Source organism: Saccostrea cucullata, unplaced genomic scaffold, assembly GCF_032062105.1.
Source record: "Saccostrea cucullata isolate Sc308-1 unplaced genomic scaffold, CSIRO_AGI_Scuc_v1 ctg7276, whole genome shotgun sequence".
NCBI classification, from domain to species: Eukaryota; Metazoa; Mollusca; class Bivalvia; order Ostreida; family Ostreidae; genus Saccostrea; species Saccostrea cuccullata.
In genome coordinates this window covers 73505-101276 of record NW_026940900.1, presented here as the reverse complement: position 1 = coordinate 101276, position 27772 = coordinate 73505, and the positions used below count along the sequence as shown (strand labels likewise).

Below are 27772 nucleotides of genomic sequence, written 5' to 3'. Positions count from 1 at the left end.
AAAAAGAATGCAAATGTTTTTAACATTTTATTTTGTGTTGTAATGGAATAACAATTTCTATTAATATTACAAAGAATTCATTAATAATGAAACATATAATAAGGACATGATACATCACATTGTCAAATTGGGGAGAAAATAAATTATGCCTCGAGACATATTTGTATGTTTTTCTAAATCTCTTCACACATAGTGACAGTGAAAGGGATAAAAAGGAATTCTTTTGATCATCAACGCCTGTCCGAGATTCAAACAATTAATTGTACTACAATCCACTATAAAACAGTGAATTGTAAAGTCTGCATTTTCACTGAAAATGTTAAGATTAAATGATAAGAACAGTGACGTACCAACTTATCACACACACAATGTAAGAAAATCTAAAAATTAATGTAATGAAGCCATCATATCATTGATGCTTATGATGTATGCTCTTGACAAAATGGCATTTAAAATAACATTACAGTGCAAATATCTCATTCAATAAATATGCTCATTTTAAAAGTCATTTAAATGCTGCTCCTTTTTAGTCTCTGATCAAATTCTTGTGACCTGTGTGTCTGTTTCTACTGTTTCCATGTAGTCCCCTCCTGTGGCCCCTTCTCCAAGACTCTCTGTTTCTGTCTGCATTATCCATGGACCTTCAAAAGTAAGGATATTACTGGTATTAGGCACTGCCAAAAAATGGAAATTTTGTGAAATTCTTGAATATTTATGCCATTGTGTCAAAATGGTAGCACTTAGTGAAATACCCTGATTAATTTCACAAAGGATTTTTACCCATTTTATATTGCATAAATTATAAAGAAAAAAATGTTTGACAATAAAAATGATTGAAGCTGATCAAATCCTCAATTTTTGCCCCACCATAATCCCAAATTTCATTTTAAAAAATCCATACAACTTTAAAATCCTAGAATATCTGCAAAAGTACAAATTCCTCCTACCAGAAGTTGCCCCGTGCTGAGGTGGGGCCATGTGAATCACAGAGGGGGTTCTGCTGACACAAGGGGTGGGTGACCTTGAGGAAGAAAGGTCACATTGTTCAAGGAGTTTCACCAGTTCTTTGGCAGTGGGTCCACCATCCTTCACTGTTCCTGTCAAGTATAAAGGAAAAGTTTGAAAGCTCGTAGCACATAATCTTGTATACTGGAAGAAGTGCATGTTTAAAATAATATGAAATCATCTCTGCTCGTGGGGGACCAATGTTTGTGGATTTTGTAGTTCATCCTTTTCCCATGAATTTACATCCCAAGATTTTTTATTTTGTGGATACTAGTGTATTCTTTCATTGAATCTTCCATATTCAAGTTACCTATTTAAAGAAATAACCTCCTCAAGAACAAATAAAATTTGCCCACAAACATAGACCCCCACAAATTAAAATGATTTCACAGGTCTGCATTTACCAAATTTACAACTAAACTTGCAAAAATTTATTTAAAGATGTGAAAGACAGTGTTTTTTCGATCTCTCATAAGTGAAAATTTTGTAAATAAATGTCATAAGGCCAACCAGACAAACATTACAGACTTTTTAAAATGATTTGACGATCATCAAGATTGTGCAGTACAATGTACAGTGTACTTCACGCTTTTAAAATATTTATCGCTTGCGGAAATAAACTGTTCTTGACTATAAATCTTTTGTAATAGAAGAAATGAAACCAAATATATCTGTAAATCTTGTATCTTACATACCAAACATACTTTAAAATATTGATAACACACTAGTGGTTTGATTGTGTTCACGGTAAAGGTGTACTGAGGACTTCTGGTCTCTGTTTATAAAGTACACCAGCTATAACGTAGGATTTACCACATTCCTGTGAGATATATACATTATAAAAGATGTTTTCTGTATTACTTCAGACATTTTCTAACCTTGTTCAGTCTTGACCATTTTATCCAAAGCTGTAGTTAAATCCCACATCTGAAAATTCAAAGACAAATACATTAACCTTTATAATGTTAAAGAACTAGAAACTAGCCGTCAAAAAACATTCCAGACAAAAATATACTGTATGTGAATTTGATGATAATGATTTATTGTAGGGATGGCAGTTTGTAACCAGTTAACCATTAATAGGTCGGAATGATGTCAATTGGTTAGAAAATCTGTAATTGATTAGTCTGAAAAAATAAAATAATTCTATGTAAAATTGTATACAATTTTCTTAAAATTAATTTGAAACAAGATGTGTTTGTGCAACACTATGCGCCCGGCGGCAACACAATTTTTAAAAAACTGTCTTATGTCACAGTCAAAGTCACAAGGCCATTGATTTTGATATCATTTGAAAGAACTTGATGAGTAAATATCAAATATGCAGTCACAAGGTCATTGACCTTGGTTTCATTTGAAAGAGCTTAATTATTGGAGTATGCATACCAAATACGAAGTCTCTATCTTTCATGGTTCAAAAGTTAGGGTGAAGGTTAAAGTTTGCAAACAAACAAACAGACAGACAGATAGGACAACAAGAGGCCCATGGGCCACATCACTCACCTAAGTAGCTTGGGTGATGCAGTTCTTTACCAGATTTTCCCTCTTGCTATACCTATAGAGCCCCCCTACCCCCTCGCCTTTCATGATTTTAATACTTTAGAATCTACACTACCCCAGGATGCTTCTACATTAGTTTCAGCTTTCCTGGCCCAATGGTTTTTAAGAAGAAGATTCTTAAAAGATTTTTCCTAATACTTCTATGTAAAACTTGGATTCCCTATTGTGGCCCTGCCCTACCCCGGGGTCATGATTTAAAAATTTAATATCTACACTACCCAAGGATGCTTCCACATAAGTTTCAGCTTTCCAGGTCCAGTGGTTCTTGAGAAGAAGATTATTACATGTAAAGATTTTTTCTATACATTTATGTGTAAATTTTGGATTCCCTACTGTGGCCCCACCCTATAATCCGGGGTCATGATTTAAAAATTGAATATCTACACTACCCAAGGATGCTTCCACATAAGTTTCAGCTTTCCTGGCCCAGTGGTTCTTGAGAAAAAGATTTTGTAATGACCCCACCATATTTTTGTCTTTTCTTGATTATCTCCCCTTGGAAGGGGACTTGGGCCTTTACTTTAATAATTTAAACTCCCCATCCCCCAAGGATGCTTTATTTTAACTTTGGTTAAAATTGGCCCAGTGGTTCTTGAGAAGCAGTTGAAAATGTGAAAAGTTTACAGGTGGACAGACGTACTACGGACAAAATGTGATCATAAAAGCTCACTTGAGCCTTCGGCTCAGGTGAGCTAAAAATGTTTCCTTCATTGTTTGAAAAAAATTATCATGAGCTTATATAATCAAACTTTGCTAATTCATTCGTTACTTTCCTTAAGCAAACAATTACATTATATCAAAAAATGGATATATTTGAAAATAAATTGTTTACACTATAATATTTTCCCCAGTAATAACAGACTACATTTATCAATCTCATTCATTTAGTGGTGTATACATATCTGGGTTAACAGGACATTTAAATCTATATTTATCTCCAGCCAGGAAGTAAATTACAGATCTCGTCTAAGTCTCGACTAAAATCTAACACTGACATTCCAAAAGTTTGTTAACAGATGTATACATTTAGTGGTCATTTACATCAAAAGTAAGTACAGGGTTGCCTGAGGACTTTTTACTTGAATTTTTCTAAAAAAGGGTATTTTTGGGCAGATTCTCTGAGATAATTTAATATCTTAATTCAACAGAATAGTTTAAAAACTTAATTCCTTTATGGGGGCAATTTCCTCTTTCGCCTGGTTAGAGTATATTTGAATGATGAGGTGGATCCAAAACATATAAACAACCAAAGCATATTAAATGTTTTCATTCAGCTTAAAGTATAAGTACTTCAGCCTAAACTAATACGAGGGCTGTTCAATAAATAATGTCCTGAACTGTATACAATACAGATGTCATATGACATTAAACTTGACTTTCTCTCATTATTGAATCTTTAATGAATTTATAACAGTTTATGTGACCACTTTTCATCACATAGTTTCATTGTGAGAAACTGGGAAACAAGGGCTATTCGAGACACCGCATTATAAATAAGTGGTAAAGAACCAGTAAACTAGAGTGAAAATAAAAGCATCATTAAAGCTGCTGTTAAAAATCCCAAAGAAACAATCAGTGAAATTCAAATATGACATTTACAGCAACCAATGCCTGTTTTATAGACAAATGATCAGGTGGATTTCAATGATAAAAAATTATATAATGGGTATCAAAAATGGGTACTACCGTCCTTGCCAACAAAAATTATAACAATTATGTACTGTTTGCTAAATTTCAACAAATAATATTTGATGATGTACGGGAGTAGTTTACACTGTCTTTAAGAAACGTTTGACAGTAAAAAAAGCTAATGGTTCTCAAAGGTCACCCTATATTTTGAAAAATGAGTGAAAACGACAGTGTGTATGAATATCTTAACAATTATTTTAAAATACCAGTAATTTTAGTTATTCACCTTTGTTTGATATTCAAACAGATATTGGAACATTAATCTATTGCTTAAAACTCTCAAAACAAAATTTACCATAAGATGTACTTGATAAAAACAGCGAAGGTCTGACAAGAGCAAAGATATGCAAGAGCACAGATAGATTTATATGTAATTTTCTTTAATATTAGTGGTATTGTTGTTCAAATTCGCATTCGGGGAGACAGTTTTATTTCTGGAGGAGTCTAGAAAGAATTTTTTTTGCAAAAAAATGGAAAGGTTTATTAGAGGAAGGACCTAAAATCAGGAATCTCCTACATTAAATTTCTTCATGACAGTGTTTAAACCCGCACGGCCCAAAGGGTAAAGGGGTTTTCAGGATAAACAGAAAGTTAATGTTTTTTGACATTAACAATATTTGTCAGATCTTTGACCTTTTGACTTGTTTTCATTTCTTAACTTGAAAAAAAACACCTTTCAGAAGGAAGAAAGAAGTCCAGGGAATCATTGGATCTGCCATTTTCCAGTATACTAAGGGTCATACCCAAAAATGAGTTTAAAAAACTCTCAGAAATTGAATAAAAAATGTTACGGACATGTGTTTTAATTAAAAGAGATTAATAAGTAAAATCATGAAGACTAAATCATTGCAAATCGTCTTTTGCTTCTTTCCGAGCACCGAGGATATTATTTATTGAACAGCCCTCATAAATTCAAGAATATTAATGCATGTAACAAACTTTAAACTTTAATTTCAGATGGCACATTCAAAACCAAAAACTCCAGGCACTGCCCAACACTTTCTGGAGTGTGGTTCTGAAGATTGTGAGAGAAATTGTGAATTCTACTGCAATTCCTGCCATCATCAGATGTGTAAACCATGCAGAGATCAACATCTAAAAATTCCAGAAAACAAGAACCATGAAGTGGTCCTTTATCAGCAACGTAGACGACAACTCCCAGTGAAGAAATGCAAGATCCACCCCACTAAAGAAATAGATATTTTCTGCAAAGAATGCAATATTCCTTTATGTTCGAAGTGTTCAACAATGCAAGAGCACCATGGACATATATTTACTGATTTAGAGACTATTTACACTGAGAAATTTACTCATTGCCAAACAGAACTCTCTAAAATTCATAATTATTTTATTCCTACATCACAGGATTTACAGAGAGAAGTTCAGGAAGATGCTACAGAAGTTAAACAGATCATGGACAGCATACGGACATCCATGAAGGCTGAAGCCGAGTCTCTCAAAAACATGGTGGACACAGTACTCTCAGAAAATATGGAAGAATTACACCAAATAGAGAAATCATTGCTACAGAAATTAAAGAGCCAAGAGAAGACATTTGATGATTATATTGCCTATCTCAGTGACCTTGTTAAAGAGTTCCAGAGTTACCTGTCCTCTACTGAACTCACTAACTTCACAACTAAACTTCCAGACAACTTAAAAATAAAATCCATACCAGAAACCACAAAACCTGTCACGCCGGAATTTTCTCCTGCTCAATACAACAAAGCAGATGTTGCAAAATTATTTGGAAATATAATTCAAACAGATAGAAAGGCAGAACTAAGAAGAGTCAAGTCAATGGAAATTCCTCCTATTGCTACATCAACGAAATCTACAAGTGAACAGACAAAACAAGATAAACATGTGAAATCTGACAAGAAACAAACATTGTCTCTATCTGCCTCTGTCACCAAGGTCAGGGAGTTCAATGAACCAGGTGTTGATACTGTATACCATGTATCACTAGATCAATCAGGCAGACTCTGGATCAGTGACTGGGATGGTAATCTTGTCAAAACAGATCTACAGGGGAATGAGATACAGAAGATAGAAACCAGTGGTGGATCTCAAGGTTACCACACAGTCACACAGGACAGGGATCTGATCTTTACAGACAGAGACAAGAAAGTCATCAAAAGGATAACACAGGATAATAATATCACTGAATTCATTAATACTGGAGACTGGAAACCGCTCAGTATACACTCCTCCCAAATCAACGGGGACTTACTAGTGGGGATGGAGAAGGATAGAGAGGGTAAAGTCATTAGGTACAACAAGACAGGAAAAGAACTACAGAACATACAGAGGAATAATAAAGGACGGGAACTGTATCGTTATCCACAATACATCACAGAAAACATCAATGGAGATATCTGTACATCAGACTATTTTAATGGAGTGGTGGTGGTGAATAAATCAGGACAACACAGGTTCTCCTACACAGGTCAGAAGTCAAGGTTCTGGCCCTTTGGAATCTGTACTGATGTCCTGGGTCACATCATGGTGTGTGATAGTAACAGTGAGTCTGTTCACCTCCTTGATCAGGATGGACAGTTTTTGTCTCTTTTACTCACACAACAACAAGGGGTACGCCGCCCCCGTAGTGTGTGTGTGGATGATGAGAACAATCTCTATGTAGGACAACGAGACACCAAAACACTGACAGTGTACAAGTATCTTAAGTGATTCTTACTTTGTCACAATCACATTGGTTGTAATTATAATTTAATGTACAGAACAGAATAAATTATGTGATCTCAAGAGTAGATATTGTCATTCCTGGCAATGTTTGCTACAGGCAGAACATAATGAATATAGTGCACAAATAAAATGTAATTGAGTTGCGTCAAGCGAAAAGGGACCTTTGTGACCAAATTTTCAGAAATTGGTTTTTTACCGTTTCTGACAGAGCTAGTCTTTCTGAATATTTTGATACCAAAATTTTAATAATGCACCTTTTATATTCTAATTAAAACTCAAAATGAAAACAATAGAATGCGAACAATATAACACCATAAAACGTTAAATAACGTCACAAAACATCATTGATAATTGAAACTTTGTAACAAAATCACCCTTTTGCGTTAGTTAAAAAATTATTTTGTATTTTAAAGTTTCTTCAATATCTATTTCTCCAAATTTTAGCATTTGTATATATGATCATATACATTGTAAAATAGCAATAAGGTTGTTGAAAAAAAAGATCACCTAAATGTACATGTATATATTGAAATAATAAAGTAAGCGTGTGTGTGTGTGTTGTTTGACGTCCCTCTCGAGAATTTTTCACTCACATGGAGACGCCAAAACTTGTCAGTGGAGAGCTGCAAATTTAGTAAATTCTCAAGGAAAATATTTAACGAATTATCTCACCTTTTTACTACATCATCAACCTAATCATGCTTTAATCACTGGACATTTGTATTTGAAAGGGTCCTTGACAAGGGGACAGACTGCTGACCATACAAAACCAAACAAGTTCCTACTCTAAACTAAAATCATCTTGCAAAGCATTCGTAACAACACGCCATTTTCCAAGGGAAATTAAATATTTCTATGTTAAACTTTGATTCCCTATTGTGGCCCCGCCCTACCCCAAGGGGTCATGATTTTTATAATTTATTATCTACACTACCCAAGGATGCTTCCACATGAGTTTCAGCTTTCCTGGCCCAGTGGTTCTTGAGAAGAAGATTTTTTAATAACCCCACCCTATTTTTGTCTTTTCTTGATTATCTCCCCTTGTAAGGGGACTTGGCCCTTCATTTTTACAATTTAAACTCCCCTTTATAACCAAGTTTGGTTAAAATTGGCCCATTGGTTCTTGAGAAGAAGTAAAAAAAATGAAAAGTTTAAAGACGGACGGACAGCTAGACTAACGACGGACAAATGTGATCAGAAAAGCTCACTTAAGCCTTCGGCTCAGGTGAGCTAAAAACAATATACGCACCAGATCTATCAATCCGGGCACATAAAAAAATTTTCTGCACATAGGGTTGATAATTAGCCTTTTAACTTTTTAAAATTAATTAAGCTGATTTTGAGGTAATTATGGCTCTCCGGATCAAGACATTGGGGTAAATTGGTCAGTTTGTATGGTGTTAATCACTTTGTAAACACCATGTTGTTACCCCGATAGTACTGTAATTCTTTAATAATTACAAATGAATCCCTCTAAGCTCTGTTAATTGGTATGTTTTTTGTTTTCAGTAATCTATTCAATTAAACAAACATGTTAATTGAATTTAGGGCATATTTATAGCTTAAATCTGCTTTTGTGACAATGCAGAAAAACAAAATATGTGTGACCTCTTAACGTTATCGATGATTTTTCTATGCTTTTTTCTATGTTTTTCTTTAATTTTTCTTTTCCATGGAAATTAAAAAATATATGTATTACCTTACTTTGCTGATTCAAACAAATAAAACTTTTTGAACTTTCGTTATTTTTGAAGTCTTTTTGCATAATACAGTGAAACTTCTCCAAACCGGCCCCCCTGGAAACCGGTTCTCCCTGAACATCGGCCAAATTCATAAGTCCCGGCAAAATTATTAACATTTCTTTACACATAAACTCTCGTAAAACTGGCCACCCCTGAAAACCGGACACTTTTCCAAGAACAAAAGTTAAGAAAGGTAGGAAATATCCCCTCATCATACCGGCCACTTTTTGATTGCAAGAAATTTTACTGTCATTGGCCAGAGGGGTAATAATGACCGGCCGGAAGTGTGAAAAATAGCCTACCCACGATAAGTCAGAGGTGTGAAAAACTGAATATGGCCTCATAGGGTTTTCTTTTGTTTAGCCGTCTTGAAGGGGTAGTCATCGTGCCAGACTACGTAGATGGCCGGTCTAAGCTGTGTACATATGATTGATATCAATTAAACTTGAATTAATAAAATATCAAGCGACTAATAATTAAATTTAAATCACAGAATGAATCAACAAATTCTCGCACGCCAAATTGCATCATCTTTTTAAATACACATAAGCGGCCTTAAAATTTAGGAACTGTTAAAAAATACTGAGAAAATAAAATAAAATAAAATGTTTACCAAAATAGACATTTCATAATTAAAATAACAGAAGTTTTGCTCAGAAATGTTTTAATTATTTACTTTTAACTGAAGTAGAAACAATTTTTTTTAATGACGTAAGCGATACACAGATACACATGCAGTATTCTGTATAGAGTTCACTTGAGGTAAAGGGTCCGTTTTATTTCTTCTTATATGGTTAATAAAGTAACTTTCCATGTTTTTTTTCTGTTCTTATTTTTTAATTTCTTTTTATAAAAATCAACATGTATTAATAACATATTGACAGATAAATATAACAGAAACCAATATTAAATATTTTTCCTAGCATCTGTCACATAGTTCTGCATTTCTTCAATATGTTAGATTCTCGGGAAACCAGCCACCCCTCTAGTCCGACCATTTTATTCAGTCCGGCAGCTGGCCGGTGTAGAGAAGTTTTACTGTATATGGATAGAGATACTTAAAATAAATTGTCAAAAAAAATATGTATTTTTGATACGATTAACCGGTTAAGTGGTCGGCATGTGTTGCGGTTAACTGATTAGGAATTCTGTATTTGATTGCCATCCCTAATTTATTGGTTTACCTGAATGGCTCCGTTGGAATGACCAGTAAAGAGGTATCGTCGAGGACGAGATCCCATACGATTCGACCCCTCACACTCATGAACACAGAAAGCACTGATATTGCAACTATCCACCGACTTAATGACGCAAACCCTGAAAAGATAATAATTCAAGAAATACTGTAGAAGCACAAATCTTTGTGGGGATAAAATTTTATTGAATTGTCATCTAAAATAGTTTCATGGGCATTAAATTTCGTATATTTGAAAGTAAGCCTATTAAATATATAGTCATATAAAAATTTCATGTTTGATTTATATTTTGTTGATTATTGTTAACAATGAGATAAATGAAATGCTTTTACAGTACATGTAGTTAGTACATGTACATGTTAATACATTTACATGTAATAAATCAATAGTATATAATAAATCCATCATCCAAATATGACAAATACAAGTACGGGTACCTGTTATAAATTTTTCACTTTGATTATATGTACTAAATAATTTTTGCATACCTCTGACCATTTGATGAAAGTCTGATAAACAGCTGATTGGTTTCTGGTACAACTTTCTGAATGAAAACCTGCTGATCATCCTGCTCACCATAGGGACCTAACGGATATTTTATGTAGAAATAGTATATATCGAATATAGAAGAAGAAAGAATCACTGAGGTTTATATAACGACCAAAAAAATTACCAGTCGTTTGACATACATTTCTTTTATTTTTTATTTTTAAAAAGCAATTTATTGGCATTGCTCAAGTATTTGTATTTTTTTTTACTTTAACTGACACCTATAAGGTATGTGTTTTAAGATTTTCTGTTTTTTTACCAATATCATTGCTGGCAGAGTAACTGATAATTGGGTCTACATCTTCAAGAGACACGATCTTAAAAGAAGCCAGAGGAGTGGATCCAGGCTGGGTGGAAATCATTCCTCTGAAGCGGGTCACACTCCATGTCCTCACATGATTATATTCACTACACACTACAACAGAGTACAGAGCTCAAAATATCTATCCCAAAATCTTTGTTGCTGAAATAACTGAATGCTAAATTAGCTCGGATCCTTGCCAGGTTTGGATTAATCTCACATGCAAATCTTTAAATTCAATAAATATCTCAGTTTTGTTAAGCATAAAAACTGACATACATATACTAAGAATTTAGAAAAAAAAAAACCATACTATTAGAACAATGATTTGAAACAAGGAAAAAAAATCATATCCAAAAATCAAGTTTCCAGGTTTTATTTAAGAAAACAACCCGAATAGGAAATTAAGAATTTGACAATGTCTACTTTCTCACAGAGATACTCGTTACTTCCCCTGAGCTCTTACCTGACACCAGGTGTCTCTCTGACAGCATCACTTTAGTAACAGGACTTCTGTGTACTGTGAAGGTCTGGAACAGCTGAGGTCCACTCCCCACAGTTTCTGGGTGTTGGACAATGACCCTAACTATCCCTGAGCTTGTGCCATATGCTATCTCTATCCAGTTACCACTTATACCTTTAATATCCACATAAATAGTTTGTTATATCTTTGTGAAAAGGACAGATTCATATAGATATTTTATTCACATATAAAAGTTTATATTTTTTGGTTTCAACTTGTTGAATAATCAATCATTAGCAGAAAAATTCAATTTTACGCTTTTTGCATGTAATTGCTGAAGTCTGAAGACTGTTATATCCCTGCTAAAATCACTTTTGTGAAGCACACTATTGTTTTAGACAATGATAGACACTAGTCAGCCTGAAGATTGGTTATCAATGTTACATCAATATGTTTGAAATACTCACTTGTTTTGGGGGTGAGATACACACTGAGGGCTGTAACCATGTCTTCTGACGGATCCTTGTACAGCTCTGTCACCAACAGGTCATTGTCCTTCATCCTCAAGGGGAATTTCTGCATGTCTGAAGACGAAGAGGTCAAAATTAATTATGACATTTCATGCATATATAAACTGTGTGAGGCTAATTCAGAAAATTGAATTGTAAGGACTTACCTATGTAATAAATGGAGCCATTCTCACAGCCCAATAACAAGAAAGATCCTGCTGTGTCATAACTTGACACTGGAACTACATCTTGGATCTGAAAAACATCAAGTTAGGCTAAATAAAATTCTCAAGTTAAGGTTCTCAGAACCATATGCATCTGTTTTGAGGTAGCCACATTTCAAAATTTATCATATTTTTGATAAAATAAAAAAATGGTTATGAAAAAAATTCCATGCTCATTTTCTTGTGGTTGAGTAGTCGAATATGGCTTTGTATGTATGCAGTCATAAATTTTCCACAGAATAACTTTATCAAATGCACCTAAGACAAACAATTGCAATCTATTAAATATAATTTACTACTTGTGGATTGAAGGTAGATTGTGTTTCCCCACAATTACAACCTCACAGATAAAGTACATTTACAGTATCACAAAGTTGAAGTTTGTAACTCTTCAGGACAACATTGTTAAACATGATAAGATTTCAGGACACTGATGTTAAAGTTTGTTAACTTTCACAACAGCAATGTTCAAGTTTATTAGGTTTTGGGACATAATGTTAAAGTTTTATTAGGTTTTAAGACAATTTGTCAGTACCTGCCAGTGCTGAGTCATGGCATGCCACACTCCGACCTTCCCTGTCTGACTCAGGGCCACCAGCTGACTTCCAATGAAGAACAAGGAGTCAACTGACACATTCAGACTGAACTTCCCTATAAATATATCACAGGTCAATATAGAGTACATTTACACATTGTATGTGATAAGTACAAACTGGATAAGCATTTGCATGAACTTAAAATGCACTTCAAAAGAGTTTAAAATCATTTATCAAAGACTCATAGCTTTCTTATTAAGGAGGAACAGGACCTTTACCTGAAAAAAATCCTGTCAATGAATTTTTTTCGTATTTTTTATATTACTAATTTAATATATACTTAACATTTTAAAACGGTCCTGTCATGGGATTTCTTGACTTATTAAAAAGATATCGTCCCACAAATACCACCCTATTTAGAGTTTGTATGGAGTTTAGATACTTCGTGTTTACGGGCCCATAACAGAGTCCATAATGCGATTTTTTACGCTCAAACGATAAATATGATAGATAACACTATATACTCAAATATTTCATAATATTCATAGTGTTTAAATTATCGGAAAGCAATTGTTTTTATTTTATATAGTATTTGGGTGGGATAATTTTTGCATTTTTCAAGGCAGCTTCAACGACAAAAAACCTCATTTGGAAAAAATTTTGTCAATAAATATTTCTAAATTTACGATTTAATGTCAGTCCTTCATCGTAATTATTTACTGCATAAATATCACAGGGTGAAGCTTACCTCAATATCGCACAGGACATCATTGAATTAGACGTAAGCATGATAAAAACGCTTCAAGTTTGTATTTTCCGAGTGCGGGAAATTAATTGTGACGTCACACGAAAACATAAACATTCAAAATCATCTAAATAGAGAGAATATCTGTTACTAAACACGAAAAAATATTAATTAAACAAAATCTGCTTCAGAATTTATCACGATACATTGACTGTGACCTGTTTATTATGAAATAAAACTGATCATGACGGGTGTGTGTACTTGATCTCGCTGCACTGAGAATTCAAACACTACGTCTATGACGTCACTGACGTCAGACTGCAGGGTAAAGAGAAACAAATGTGTATTGGACAACTTCACAATATCTAAATGATGGGAAGATCTTTAAAAATTTTATTGATAATAATTTCTAAAACTAAATGTTTTAAAACAATTTTAGAATTTAGAATAAAATTACACAATAACTGTTGATTCTAACAATGTTTAACATGTATATCATAACCGATTATGACGTAATATGTCTTTTTAGTCATGTGACATGTTCCCTGTCTCCCCTTAATTCTTAGTAATTAAGTTTCTTAAAAGTTTATCAGTGTGACATCATCATTACCATGTTTGTATTTTATTAAGATGTCCGTGCAAATAGTTCATTCATGCATACCTATGTATATTACATGTTCATGTAGTTTATATGAATAAAAAATGAATGTTCAAATATCCAATCTTTCTTTGTCTTCATATTAAAGTATTACAGAAACCCACCAATCTCTCTGCTGATTCCTTCCTCTGTCACAGACCACAGTTGTATCATGTTGCCCATGGCAGCCGCCACCATCTTGTTTGGATTGTCTGGATTTAAAACCTTAGCATTGATGGCCACTCTGTCTACAACATTCTCCATGTAGGGACTGGTCCATCTCAACTGCCAACCTGCAGAGTCCTTCATTCTATCACAAAAGATGTGTTGCATTGTTATTTGAATAAAACTGGTTATCACAGTTTAGCAAATGAATTCAATATCGAGATATTTAGTTTCAGCAAATGAGTTCGATATTGAGTAGTTTAGTTAAAGCAAGAGAGTTCTATATGGAGAAATTTAGTTTTACAAGTGTAGCAAGTTTGTTCATTGTTAAGAAAAAACAATTCCATAAACATAGACAAATTTTACCTGAAGCAGCACACAAAATGGGGATAAGCCACACAGAGCCAGTTGTGATGACCTCTCACCATGGTGACTTTCAAAGGTTCCTCATGACCTGCAGAAGCAAACAAACAAATTAATATATCCCTGTCTTTTTTCTGCCTTCTGTCCTTAGAACTTAAACATTCAATCCTAAACAAAATGAATTTTTTGGTCTGCTACCCTCTATTCCTTGACTTACTGTGATGGGTTTGTATTTTGTCCACATCAGCAGAATGGCTGGGTAGAACTTCTGATGCGGGACGGACAGGTCTAAGTTCGTTGACCTGGGGGGAACTACACGTCTCAGACACTGGGCGAGGGGATCTTGGGCTCTGGGACTCATGTCTAAATAATAGAAACTCAAATATCATTTTGTATGCAATGCTTGTGTAAAAAAAAAAATATATCTACTCTCCATAAAACAGCTGATCCTTGGTGATCTGGACACCCAATATTCTGAACACTTTACATTCCAGCAGAAAATTGGGGCAACACAATTTACACAATTATATATGCTATGTTTCAGTATTACCCAGATGCTTCATTAATCATGACAAATTACTTGAAAACACAAAGGTCCAGATTAACAGTGCTCAACTGTACTAAATGTAATTTTACATTAACACTAAGTAAGATTATGTGACAGACATAGGTACCTGGAAGTGGTACTAGGGCTCCTGGCATGAGAAGGAGCTGTACCTGAAGACCCAACCACAGACACAGAATGCCTCTTTTTCTCTACTTTAGGAGGAGGTAGGGGTGGTTCTACAAATTCAAATGTAAAATATTTTTTATTTTTTTCTAATAATCATATTTTCAACACATTTTAATCAGTTTCCTTTATTTTCATTTGTCCCATAAGTTCATGAAATTTTAATGCTTTTTTCCCTGGTAAACTACTGTAGATTAAAAAAATCTATGAACACAATTACCAGTAAGCAATGTTCGTTTTACATTGATTTGGTAGATCAGGGTACTGTAATACACATACAATTATTTGGGGGATTAAGGCTTTTCATGTTTAACTTTATCTGGTGGATGAAGATGTGATATAGATGACACTAACCTGGTGGGTTAAGATAGCCATGGAATAAGACATCACCACAGGAAGCATGTTCAAGATCTTCACACAGAGTCAAACGTCTCACTGTTATCATAGAAATATATGTGTAATAGACTAAATATCTCTATCTATATAAGAATTGAAGTTATTCAAAATATTCATCTTATAAGTGTATTTGGTTAGGAAAATAATCATATTGCTGTTTTGTTAGTTTAGAAAAATATAGCAATGCATAATTTTTGTAATCTTACAAAGATAATGACTGAAAATCGACAAGTAAATTTACATTAAAGAGTTTAATATCTGTTCAGTATGTCAGTAATTGAGAAAGAATGCAAGTATTGTGGTCTATATTTCATTAAAATTAGAACAAAAAAAATCATTAAAAAAAAGAAAACAAGAGTTCTGAATGAAAATAGAACAAAATACAATACAAGTATACCTAAAGGGGTAATGCCAAAATATTCTGCTTCATGGCGGAGGGCTGATATGTCAACACTTCTGAAATAACAAGATACAGATCATCAATAAGCATTTAGTTGTTTCAACACAACTGAAATGGCATTTATGTATACTAGTATGCAATGCATATTTTTTTTTCTGTTTTTCTCATACATGTATGTTTACACAGTTCAGTGCTTCTGTCAAAAGTACAATAAAGTACAGAAAATTGGATCATTTATCAAGCCATTCTATACTTTTACTCCACATTATCACAAAGGTTGATTCATTCCTCTAAATGACAATTTGGAATGTATTAAAAGGTCCTATACCCAAAATCTACTTCCTTGGTTCTCATAAAGTTCAGTATCACAGAAAATATCACCGGATCTCTGTCAATAAAAATCTGAAAAGAAATGAGTCATTATTCCAAAATGACATTTAATATAATATTGTAATCAAGTCTTATATTGATGAAAATGATTTCAATCACTTACTGCACCAGTTTCATCCATCTGGGATGATATCCTGCCACTCAGCATACTGAAAAAAAAAATAATGTAAAATGATGAATACGTTTTAAAAACATTCTTATGATTAAGTTCATTAAAATCCATATCCAAACTAGTGCTAATTGTAACGGGGACCGTTACAGATGTTCCCCAAACCCTCCCCATCTCCCTTTTGGTGCCATATTCCCTATAAGCTTCATTAAATAAGACAATCTTTATGCATTTGAGACTTTTAGAACGTTTACCCAGATGGGTACCAAGTTCATTCAAATTTTAGCATTGCACGCGTGCGCATGTTAATGCATGTGCGTAATGACCATATCATCTTGTTTACACAATCTATATACTTAAATTTACTAAATATTAAAGTATTTAATCCAAAAGTATTAAAAAATACGCTCATTCAAGTGTTTTTTTGATTTTACTAATTTCACGTGCACGCCCGTGCATACATGAGCATGGTGACATACCTTCTTGTAGAAGTCCATTACATCTATCTATGTTCTAAATCCCACTCCGTTTGGTTGAAAACCAAGGGAGTTATAGCTGATTAAAGTTTCAGCCAATCAGATTGCAGCGTACGAACACGCACGTGTATTGATGTGCTTGGTGATCATACCTTCTTGTAGAAGTCCATAATATTTATCTATGTTCCAAATCCCATCTTGTTTGGTTGAAAACTAAGGGAGTTATAGCTATTTAAAGTTTCAGCCAATCACATTGCAGCGCACGTACACGCACGTGTATGGATGTGCATGGTGACCATACCTTCTTGTAGAAGTCTATTATATCTATCTATGTTCCAAATCCCATCCTGTTTGGTTGAAAACCAAGGGAGTTGTGGCTATTTAAAGTTTCAGCCAATCAGATTGCAGCGCACGTGCATGCACGTGTTTTCATGAAAATTGTTATATTTCATGTTGTAGGATATCCTAATGCATGGCTATGTTCAAAATTTCAAATGATTTCATAAAAAAACAAGAAAGATTTTGAGACTTTAGTTTCAGCCAATCAGAGCAAAGCACACGTGCATGCGCGTGAGATCTTGCTATTTTGACCATGTCATATTGTCTATGCTACTACTATATCCTTATATTATGAGTTTCAAAGCATTTCATCAAAAAGGTAAAAATATACGCCTATATCAATTAAATCGGTCATTTCACGTGTTGCTCGTGCGCGCTCTTGCAAGCACGTGCACACAAAATGGCATGTTGACAATGTCATCTTACCTACATTTATAATGTGTCTATATATTATAAAAATCAAAGCATTACATCGAAAAATGTAAAAGTTACGGCAATTTCAAGTATATTGGTCATTTCACGTGTTGCACGTGCGCGCTCTTGCAAGCACGTGCGCGCAAAATGACCTTCGTTCCGCAAATCTACATAACATGCCTACTTACCCTAAAAAGGTTTCCCCTTAATCGGATGTGTACTTTACAAGATCATTCGCGGACAATATTTTCCCGAGAAGAAAAATAATAATAACTAGATGAGAAACTCGTTGCGAGCAACGAGAGGTCTTCCGTCCGATTCCGGAAAGAAAACGTAAAATCGAGCTGAAAAAGTAAAAAAAAAATTGCACACAAGGAGAATTGAACCCATGTAGCCAGCATGAAATTCCGACGGCACTAAATATTACGCTATCGGGACCTCTTCTCTAAATCTATTTATATATATTTATGAAACAGTGATTCTCTTTTAAAATTATGAAAGGCGGGTCACTATTCAAAATTTAGCACCTAACGCCACGAGTTAATCTTCGCACCTTTTCTTTGGAATGTTCTAGTAAATAGGTGTGATAGCTTCAATGAAATTAAAAAAAGAACATTCTTATAGCCTAAGATTCGAGGTTTAGAAAGTATATTTAACACATTTTACAAATTCCATATGGTATATATGCCTGTAACACTAAAGCGGTGAAATGGTTATGAATTTCTAACTTTTTTCAATTTCCTGTTTATCCCCAAAGTAAACTATCCCGATTAGTTAATTGAAAAAGGTTGAAACGTTTCGCCGAAAAACATGGCTCGCCCTATGATGGTCAAGGAATCAGATATCATTTATGCTCCATAACTTGAATCAGGTCTTTGAGACAAGAATGCTAAAATAAACTCCATGAAGCGATCTTTAAAAAAATCGTCTTCTTATTTTTGTCTTATTTATTAGTTTAATATGACACAAGTGTGCATAGGAAAAACAGTGGTTAAGATTTCTACTGACAATATTAATCAATATTCTTTTTTGAGAAAGTATTACTTATAAATTTGATGAGATCTATTTTCCGTGGTGCACAAAAGATATTAGGTATCGAATTTTATTTGCACATTTAGTCTTTTCTTTTTCAACTTTGGGAACTAGCCAAAACCAATTATACAAGAAGTTAGTTTGACACAGAACTGCAACGTAACTATGACGTGACTATCCAAGTATTCCTATACATTTCATTTATCCTTATGTTACTTTCATTCAAGCAAACGCTCGACTGCCTCCGTAAATCCCTATTGCGAAATGTCGGCGTTGACAGAGACAGCCGCCATTTTGGACCCGCTTCAGATTTTTGAATGCTAATATCTAGAGTTTAGATTGATCAACATTCAAACAAATTATATAGTAAGCATTATCAGGAGGGTTTCTATTAACAAACCAAAAATAAATGAAAAATACTGAAAAACAAAAAAGTTAGAAAATACGATTTTTTTAAATTTGCATCTCGTTACAACCGGAAGAACTGACGACGCACAAAAAGGTGATTCTGCAAACCACAAAGTCACGAACTATCATCTCCAATAAGTCTCCAGTTCATATCTTTAGCCATTTTCGAAAAAAAGGGGCGACAAAATTGCATTTTAAAATCAGGAAATTGCCCATAACTTGGCACCAGAAGCAAATTTCCAAATTTCCTTAAAAATGTATCAAGTTCATCTTATTGCGCATAATTCCTGAAAATTTCATAGAAATCCGCCGAATAGTTGCTGAGAAATCGCGTGCACAAAATTTTGGGAAAAAAAATAAGAATAATAATAATAATAATAAGAAACAGTAGAATAACTATAAGGTCTTCCGTGAAGACGAAAGACCTTAACTAGAGGAGATCTCGTTGCAAGCAACGAGTAGGTCTTCCGTTCGATTTTTGATACGATCATAAAACAACTTAAAATAAAAAAAAAGTTCATATCAATTCTTCTAAATACGTGAGAACACATTTAAGAGTGAAATTTGTAAATTTCAGACAACTTCCGGTCTTTATAATTCACTTCCGGTGTGACCGGAAGTACTAAAAATGACCTATAACTCCTCTCTGAGTGTGAAGGAATCATCCCTGATAATTTCGATGAAAAATGCTCATTTTTTGGACTACTTCCGGTTTGGAAAAAATAACTTCCGGTGGACATAATAATACTCGAGACACTCTATTTGCCTATATAAGAAATATTTAAAAAAGAAAAAAATAAAATTTTGCATATTTTTAAACTACTTCCGGTGGACAACGGACGTGACGGCAACAAAAACTTTATACAAAATTCAAGAGAGCCTGTCACAATCTATCATCCCTGAAAGTTTCAAGACTCAATCTCATACCGTTTTTGAGAACACTTCCGGACAAAATGACACTTTAAAAAAAGAAAATTGGCCGTATCTCGCGACCGGAAGTGACGACGGCAAAATTAAAAAAAACGCCTTAAGTTCATATGATTTGCCATCATTGCTGAAAGTTTCATAAAGATCTGTCGAGGCGTTCTCGAGAAATCGCCTGCACAAAATCGGTAAGAAAAAAAATAATAATAATAATAATAGTGGAAAAGAAACAAACGAATCAGTAGAAGGTCTTCCGTTGGAAACGGAAGACCTTAACTAGATACGATCTCGTTGCGAGCAACGAGAGGTCTTCCGTCCGATTCCGTTAAAAAAAACGTAAAGTCGAGATGAAAATGTAAAAAAAATTATTGCACTCAAGGGAGATTGAATCCAAGTCGCCAGCATGAAAATCGAACGCGCTAAATATTACGCTATTGGGACCTCTGCTCTAAATCTTTATGTATATACCTCTGTATAACAGTGCTTTTGTTTTAGAATTATAAAAGGCTAGTCACTATTCATAATTTCGCCCAAACGCCACGAGTTAATCTTGGCGCCTTTTCTATGAAATGTTCTATTTAATACGTGTGATAGCTTCAATGAAATAAAAAAACCGTTCATGTAACCTAAAATTCGACGATTAGAAAGTATATTTAACACATTTTACAAAGTCCATATAGTATGTAAGCAAGTAACACCTTTTTTTACTTTGAGAACCAGTCAAAACCAATTATAGAATTCGAAGACGTTTAAGAAGAACGTAGTTTAACACAAAATTGCAACGTAACTATGACGTGAAAATCCAAGTATTCCTTTACATTTCATTTGTCCCTATGTAACTTTCGTTCAAGCAAACGTTCGGCTGCCTCCGTAAACCCCTATTGCGAAATGTCGGAGTTGACAGAGACGGCCGCCATTTTGGACTCGCTTCAGATTTTTAATTGTTAATATCTAGAGTTTGGATTTATCAATATTCAAACAAATCATACAGTAAGCATTATAAGAAGGGTCTCTATTACCATTCCAAAAATAAATGAAAAATATTGAAAAACAAAAAAGTTAGAAAATGCGGACTTTTTAATTTCGCTTCCGGCAGCAACCGGAAGTACCGACGACACACGAATAGGTGATTCGTCATATCTAAAAGTCATCATCTTTCATCTCTAAAAGGTCTCCAGTTAATATCTTAAACCATTTTCGAAAAAAAGGGGGGACAAAATTGCATTTTAATATCAGAAAAGTGTCAATAACTTGGAACCAAAGGTGAGTATTCCAAATTTTTCTATCATGCCACAACTTCATATAATGACGCATAATTCCTGAAAGTTTAATTAAAAACCACTGAATAGTTTTCGAGAAATCGCGTGCACAAAATTTTGGGGAAAAAAATAATAATAATAATAATAATAATAATAAGAAACAGTAGAATCACTAGAAGGTCTTCCGTGAAAACGGAAGACCTTAACTAGTGCTAATTGTAACGGGGACTGTTACAGATGTTCCCCAAACGCTTCCCAACACCCTTTTGGTGCCATATTCCCTGTTATCTCTATTAAATAAGAAATACTTTATGGAATTTAGACTTAATCAAGGTCTTCCAAGAAAAATACAAAATATATTTAAAAAATAGGCATTGCACGCGTGTTCATTTGTGTAAAGACCATCTTATCTTGTCTACACTATCTAAAATTTTAATAATATCAAAGCATTTAATCCAAAAGTATTAAAAAATGCACTCATTCGAGTGTATTTTTTATTTTACTCATTTGACGTGCACACACGTGCAAGCACGTGCATAATGACTACACCTTCTTGTAGGAGTCCCTTATATTTATCCAAGTTCTAAATCCCATCCTGTTTGGTTGAAAAACAAGAAAGTTATAGCCATTTGAAGTTTCAGCCAATCAGATTGCAGCACACGTGCATGCGCGTGATTTCATGAATATTTTCTATATCATATTTTAGGATATCGTAATGCATGACTATGTTTTAAATTTCAAAGCACTTCGTCAAAAAACAAAGGAGATATAGCCATTTAAAGTTTTAGCCAATCAGATTACAGCACATGCGCATGCGCATGCTTTTATTAAAATTTTAATATATCATGCTCTAGATCTTCATAATGTAGGACCATGTTCAAAATTTCAAAAGATTATGACAAGAAACAAGAAAGATATTGAGACTTTAGTTTCAGCCAATCAGAGCGAAGCGCACGTGCATGCGCGTGAGATCTTGCTATTTTGACCATGCCATCTTGTCTATACTACTAATGTATCCTTACATTATGAGTTTCAAAGCATTTTATCAAAAAATAGAAAAGTTCCGACTATATCTATTATATTGGTTATTTCAAGTGTTGCACGTGCGCGCTCTTGCAAGCACGTGCGCGCAAAATGACCTTGATTCCGCAAATCTGCATAACATGTCTACTTACCCTAAAAAGGTTTAACCTACCTCGGACGAACAGTTTACAAGATCATTCCCGGACAAAAAAGTACCCAGGAAGAAGAAGAAGAAAAATAATAATAACTAGATGCGTTCTTGTTGCTGGAGCAACAAGCAGGTCTTCCGACCGACTTTTCTTTAGAGTTCTATGCTGCGTCATCCCATGAAATAGATTTCAGAATGTATTTTTTGCTCACGTTTATTTACAACAGTCTCTCAACATATATCATGATAATTACAGGTATTCCTCAAAAATCTCAAAAAAAAGCTTTTAAAAATCGGCAAAATATTCCATATGTGATATGAAAGATATAAAAGTCATTTGAAGCTGAAAAAAGACAGAAACAAAGAAAAAAAATTTGAAACGCCCACAGCGGGATTCGAACCCCCGACGGTAGGAGAAAGTTTGGTTTGGTCATATCTTTTCAATATATGCACGCATCAAGATACTAAACACATATTTAGAATTCTCATAAGACACACTATTAACCCTGTAAATTCTAAAGAAAAATATTGAAAAACAAAAGAGTTGAGAAATGGGACTTTTTGAATTCACTTCCGTTTGCGACCGGAAGTGCCGACGACGAAAAATAAAGGCCGTTCCCCATAATGGAGTTTGATGTTCTATCACCTCAGTGAGTTTCACTTTCATATCTTTAGCCGTTCTCGAGAAAACTGCTGGACAAAATGCCTTTTAAAAAATACAAAAATCCCCAAAAATCGCGAACGAAGGTGAATTTTGAAAAAATGAAAAACACGTCTGGAGATATTTTCATGATGCATCATCCCTGTAAAAATCTTCCAAATCCGTCCACGCACAGCTGAGATATCGCCCTAACTATGAAAAAAAGAATAATAATAATAATAATAAAAAACAGACGAATAACAATAAGGTCTTCCGAAGGAAGTCGGAAGACCTTAATAATAATAACTAGAAACGATCTCGTTGCGAGCAACGAGAGGTCTTCCGTCCGATTCTGGAAAAAAAACTCGTAAAGTCGAGCTGAGAGGTGAATAAAAAATTTTGGTCAAAAATTGAATCCAGGTCGCCAGCGCGAAAATCCGATCCGCTTTTTTTCCCTTTTATCCCCTACGCGCTAACCATTACGCTATTGAGAGTGCTGCTCTAAATGTACTTGTGTATACTTTTGCTACAGTACACCTGTCTAAGAATTATAAAAGACGGACCATTATTCATAATTTCGCGCCAAACGCCACGTTAAATCTTCGCGCCTTTTCTTTGGACTGATCTATTAAATAGGTGTGATAGCTTCAATGAAATTAAGAAAAAAGAACGTTCTCATAGCCTACATTTCGAGGTTTAGAAAATATATTTAACACACTGTACACATTCTACAGAAAAGTAACACAAAAGCAGTGAAAATTACCATAATTTAATTTTTTTTCCGTCTCAGAAGTGAACTATACCGACTAGTTACACTTAAAAAAAAAGGTTGAAATGTTTCGCCGAAAAAACATGCCTCGCTCTACGACAGTCAAGGAATCAGATACCATTCATGTTCAATAACTTGATTCAGATCTTTGAGAAAAGAATGTTAATTTAAACTACATTAGACGATCTTATTAAAATGGTTTTCTTATTTTTGTCTTTTCTATTCGTTTAATGTCACACAAGTGTGCATGGGAAAAACAGTGGTTATACGTTTTATACTTACTATATGTACATGCATCGATATTGTTTCTTGAAAAAACTATAACTTTTAACTATGATTAAAGATCTGTATTTCCATCTTGTAAAGCAAATGATGGTAGGTATCTCTCATTTGCACATTTAGTCTTTTCTTTTTCTACTTTGAGAACCAACCAAAACCAGTCACAGAAGACGTTTGAGAAGACTCTGGAATACATCTTTATTTTGACACAGAATTGTAACGTAATTACTTCGTGTTTGATTAACACGAAAACCATTAAGCTATTGGGAGCAGTGCTCTAAATATACTTGTGTATACATTTGCAACAGTACACCTGTCTAAGAATTATAAACGACCGGCCACTATTCATAATTTCGCGCCAAACGCCATGAGTAAATGTTTGCACCTTTTCTTTGGACTGATCTATTAAATAGGTGTGATAGCTTCAATGAAATTAAATTAATAAAACGTTCTTATCGCCTTTATTTTATTTCGACGTTAAGAAGGTATATTTAACACATTGTACACATTACATATCGTATCTAGCCCAGTTAAACTAAAGCAGTGAAACGGAAATTAAGTTTTAAGATTGACACGTAATTACAACGTACTACTACGTGAAAGTCCAAGTAGTTTTTTACATTTCATGTATCATTATGTCAGAATGGTTTAATCAAACGCTCAGCTGCCTCCATAAACCCCTACTCGCGAAATGGCGGAGTTGACAGAGGCAGACGCCATCTTGGACCCGCTTCAGATTTTCAAATATTAATATCTAGAGTTCAGATTAACCAATATTCAAACAACTTATATAGTAAGCATCAATAGAAGTGTCTCTATTAATATTCCAAAAATAAATAAAAAATATTGAAAAACAAAAAAGTTAGAAAATGCGATTTTTTCAATCCCCTTCACCTAACGACAGGAAGTACCGACGACGAACATAAAGTCGCGTCCTGGATAGTATATATCACGATCTATAATCCCTGAAAGTTTCATGTTGATATCTTTTACCGTTTTTAAGTTTAATCGAGGACAAAATGTCATTTTAATTTCAGGAAATTGTCCGTAACTTGGCACCGGAAGTGAGTTTCCAAATTTTCTCTCGGATATACAAAATTCATGTTACGACACATCTTTTCTGAAAGTTTTACGTCATTCCATCCAGTAGTCTTCGAGAAATCGCGTGCACAAAATTATAAAGTCAAAAAAATAATAAAAAGAATAATAAGAAACAGTAGAATCACTATAAGGTCTTCCGTGAAGACGGAAGACCTTAATAATAAGAAACAGAGTAAAAACAATATGTTCCCCAACTTCGTTTGGGGAACATAACTAGAGCAAAGCTCGTTGCAAAGCAACGAGTAGGTCTTCCGTCCTGTTTGACCGGAAGTTACTTTTATTTGTAACAAAATTGAGTAATAATGCCGAAAAATGGTTTAAATCCTCAAAATCTATGTTAATTAAAGCAGAAATAAGCTAATTTTTGCTACTTTCGGTTTGACCGGAAGTGATGACGACGGATGGAAATTTAATTTTTAGGCTCCCAGTGACAGATGATACCCAAAATCTTGTCAAGAACGGCCAAAATATGCGTTTTCTGACTACTTCCGGTTTGGCCGGAAGTGACGTCGCCGGACGTATTTTGATGACTCCAATAAATGAAGCTTAACATTTTGAACAATTTTGCTTCTTTGACGTATTACAAATTCTCAATACTTTTTGAGATATAAAAGAAAAACTTTCGACCCCGCTAGGCCCTTAATTTTAGGGGCCAGCCCTTTTTTCGAGATATCATTTGAAAGATCTTGGAATTCTACACTTCTTTTGTTATACATGTTTTAAAAAAATATTTCTAGGTAAAAAGTTATCGATGAAAAGGTGTAAAAATTTTTGAAATTCGCGATAGGACTATTTTCGGGCCAAAACTAGCTTCCGTACAAAGCAATTTCGGTGAATATGAAATACGTTCCGCACAACTACATTTATTGCTCTATTATCACTGAAAATCTCAAGTTTCTATTTTAAGCCGTTTTCGAGAAAACTCGCGGACAAACTAACCCTCTGAAATTCACTAAAATGCAAAAATCTCGGAACCGGAAGTGACGTCATCAAAATTAAAAAATATATATCTAGATTTTTTGATGTTCCATCAGCCCTGAAAGTTTCATGAAAATCGAACAAGCCGTTTCCGAGAACTCGCGTGCACAAAATCGGTAAGAAAAAAAAGAAAAAAACTGGAAAAGAAACCTAAGAATAACAGAAAGGTCTTCCGTTGGAAATGGAAGACCTTAATAATAATAAGAAACAGAGTAAAAACAATATGTTCCCCAACTTCGTTTGGGGAACATAATTAGGAGGATCTAATGTTTTGACAGTAAATTTTGCAAATTTACTTGTGTTAGGAGAAAGGAGAATATTTACTTGTGTTAGGAGAGAGGAGAAAAATGCAGTAGACCAGACCATGATTCAAACTTTGGGCCCCCTGAATCTCTGGTCAGGTGCTGTACCCACTGAGCTACAATTGGCCAGCGGAGAACGAACCCAGCTGACTGCCACATTCCTCCCTCCTTAAAGGTCTTTGGCCTCTAAAGACCCCAACCCCCGCTCATTTCTGGTTCTAGGGCATGGTCACGACATCAAATGTAAAGGGAGAGGAGAAAATGCAGTGGAACAGACCGGGATTCGAACCCTGGCCCCCTGAATCTCTGATCAGGTGCTCTACCGACTGAGCTATCTGGCCATCAGCAATCAAACTCGGTTGACCGCCACCCTTGATTTCAAGAACATGCCAGGGGATACTAGGCTAAAAAAATTGGGCATTATATTGTTTTAAACAGTACCTCACTCAATGCATTTTCTTTTTTAAGATTTAATCATACCTTGTAAAGAACGAATCTGGAATCCATGTCAGGGTATGTCTTGATGTTGAAAACCTGTATGAAAAAGAAACTCTCATGTAATAGTGGAGCAACCATATTTGATGAGCAACAACAAATCAAATGCAACTACTTTGCTGCAGAAAATTTTTAACAAACGAAATTTTACTAAATTACTTCTTTTCTTACCTTGTTCCTCCTACATTGAGGTGAATCACGTCTCCTGGCATCGAATCAATCGTTACAGAACTGCTACACACGCTATCCTCGTTAATATAGAAGAAAATCAAAATGAAATGTGTTTATAAAGGTCTATAAATAAAATATCTATTTTTAACTTGTTGGTTAACTCGAACGATTTCTATTTCGAAGTAAAGCGTATTCTTTTATCAAGATTTTTATCTTGTTAAATGTCATCGAATTCTTTCAGTTTAGTGTAGAAAAAACAGAGAACAATAATTTTTTTAAAACAATCTTTATAAGTCTTTCAAATTAATAAAGAAAGGGTCATGACACATGTGTACGCTTTACTAAATATTTTGCTGGTTCGCTTTCCATATGATAGGAACCAGAATCAGAATGCAGTCAGCTTATGGAAGGACAAATTGATCCTGGTAGGCGTGTTCATTGTGTTTAAATTAATATACATAAAATTAATACCATCTCCTCAATAGTAAATTAACAATGTTAGATATTTTTATTGTCTTCAATACGTTAACCTAAAAATAATGAGATTTTTAACGTGATATATAGATAAGTCAGAATTTCCTCGACACATGCCCTGAATA

The 27772-nt window shown here is 34.2% G+C and overlaps 2 protein-coding genes across 2 annotated transcripts; one reads left to right on the top strand and one right to left on the bottom strand.

The window, feature by feature from the left end:
* Positions 1-502: 502 nt before the first annotated feature.
* On the bottom strand, positions 503-27324 carry LOC134256612 (BTB/POZ domain-containing protein KCTD3-like). The gene is made up of 20 exons (XM_062739291.1): positions 27174-27324; positions 26988-27041; positions 16410-16455; positions 16245-16318; positions 15914-15972; positions 15475-15555; positions 15065-15173; positions 14608-14753; positions 14394-14481; positions 13988-14172; positions 12480-12595; positions 11888-11975; positions 11679-11795; positions 11215-11385; positions 10707-10862; positions 10387-10483; positions 9887-10019; positions 1884-1932; positions 948-1097; positions 503-641 (listed from the first exon to the last, which is right to left on the bottom strand). Exons 1-20 carry the CDS (start codon positions 27212-27214, stop codon positions 538-540), a joined length of 2064 nt encoding a protein of 687 aa, XP_062595275.1. The 5' UTR covers positions 27215-27324; the 3' UTR covers positions 503-537.
* Positions 3586-7027, top strand: LOC134256600 (uncharacterized). The gene is made up of 2 exons (XM_062739279.1): positions 3586-3613; positions 5212-7027. The coding sequence occupies exon 2, from the start codon at positions 5212-5214 to the stop codon at positions 6943-6945; it is 1734 nt and encodes a 577-aa protein (XP_062595263.1). The 5' UTR covers positions 3586-3613; the 3' UTR covers positions 6946-7027.
* Positions 27325-27772: the final 448 nt, after the last annotated feature.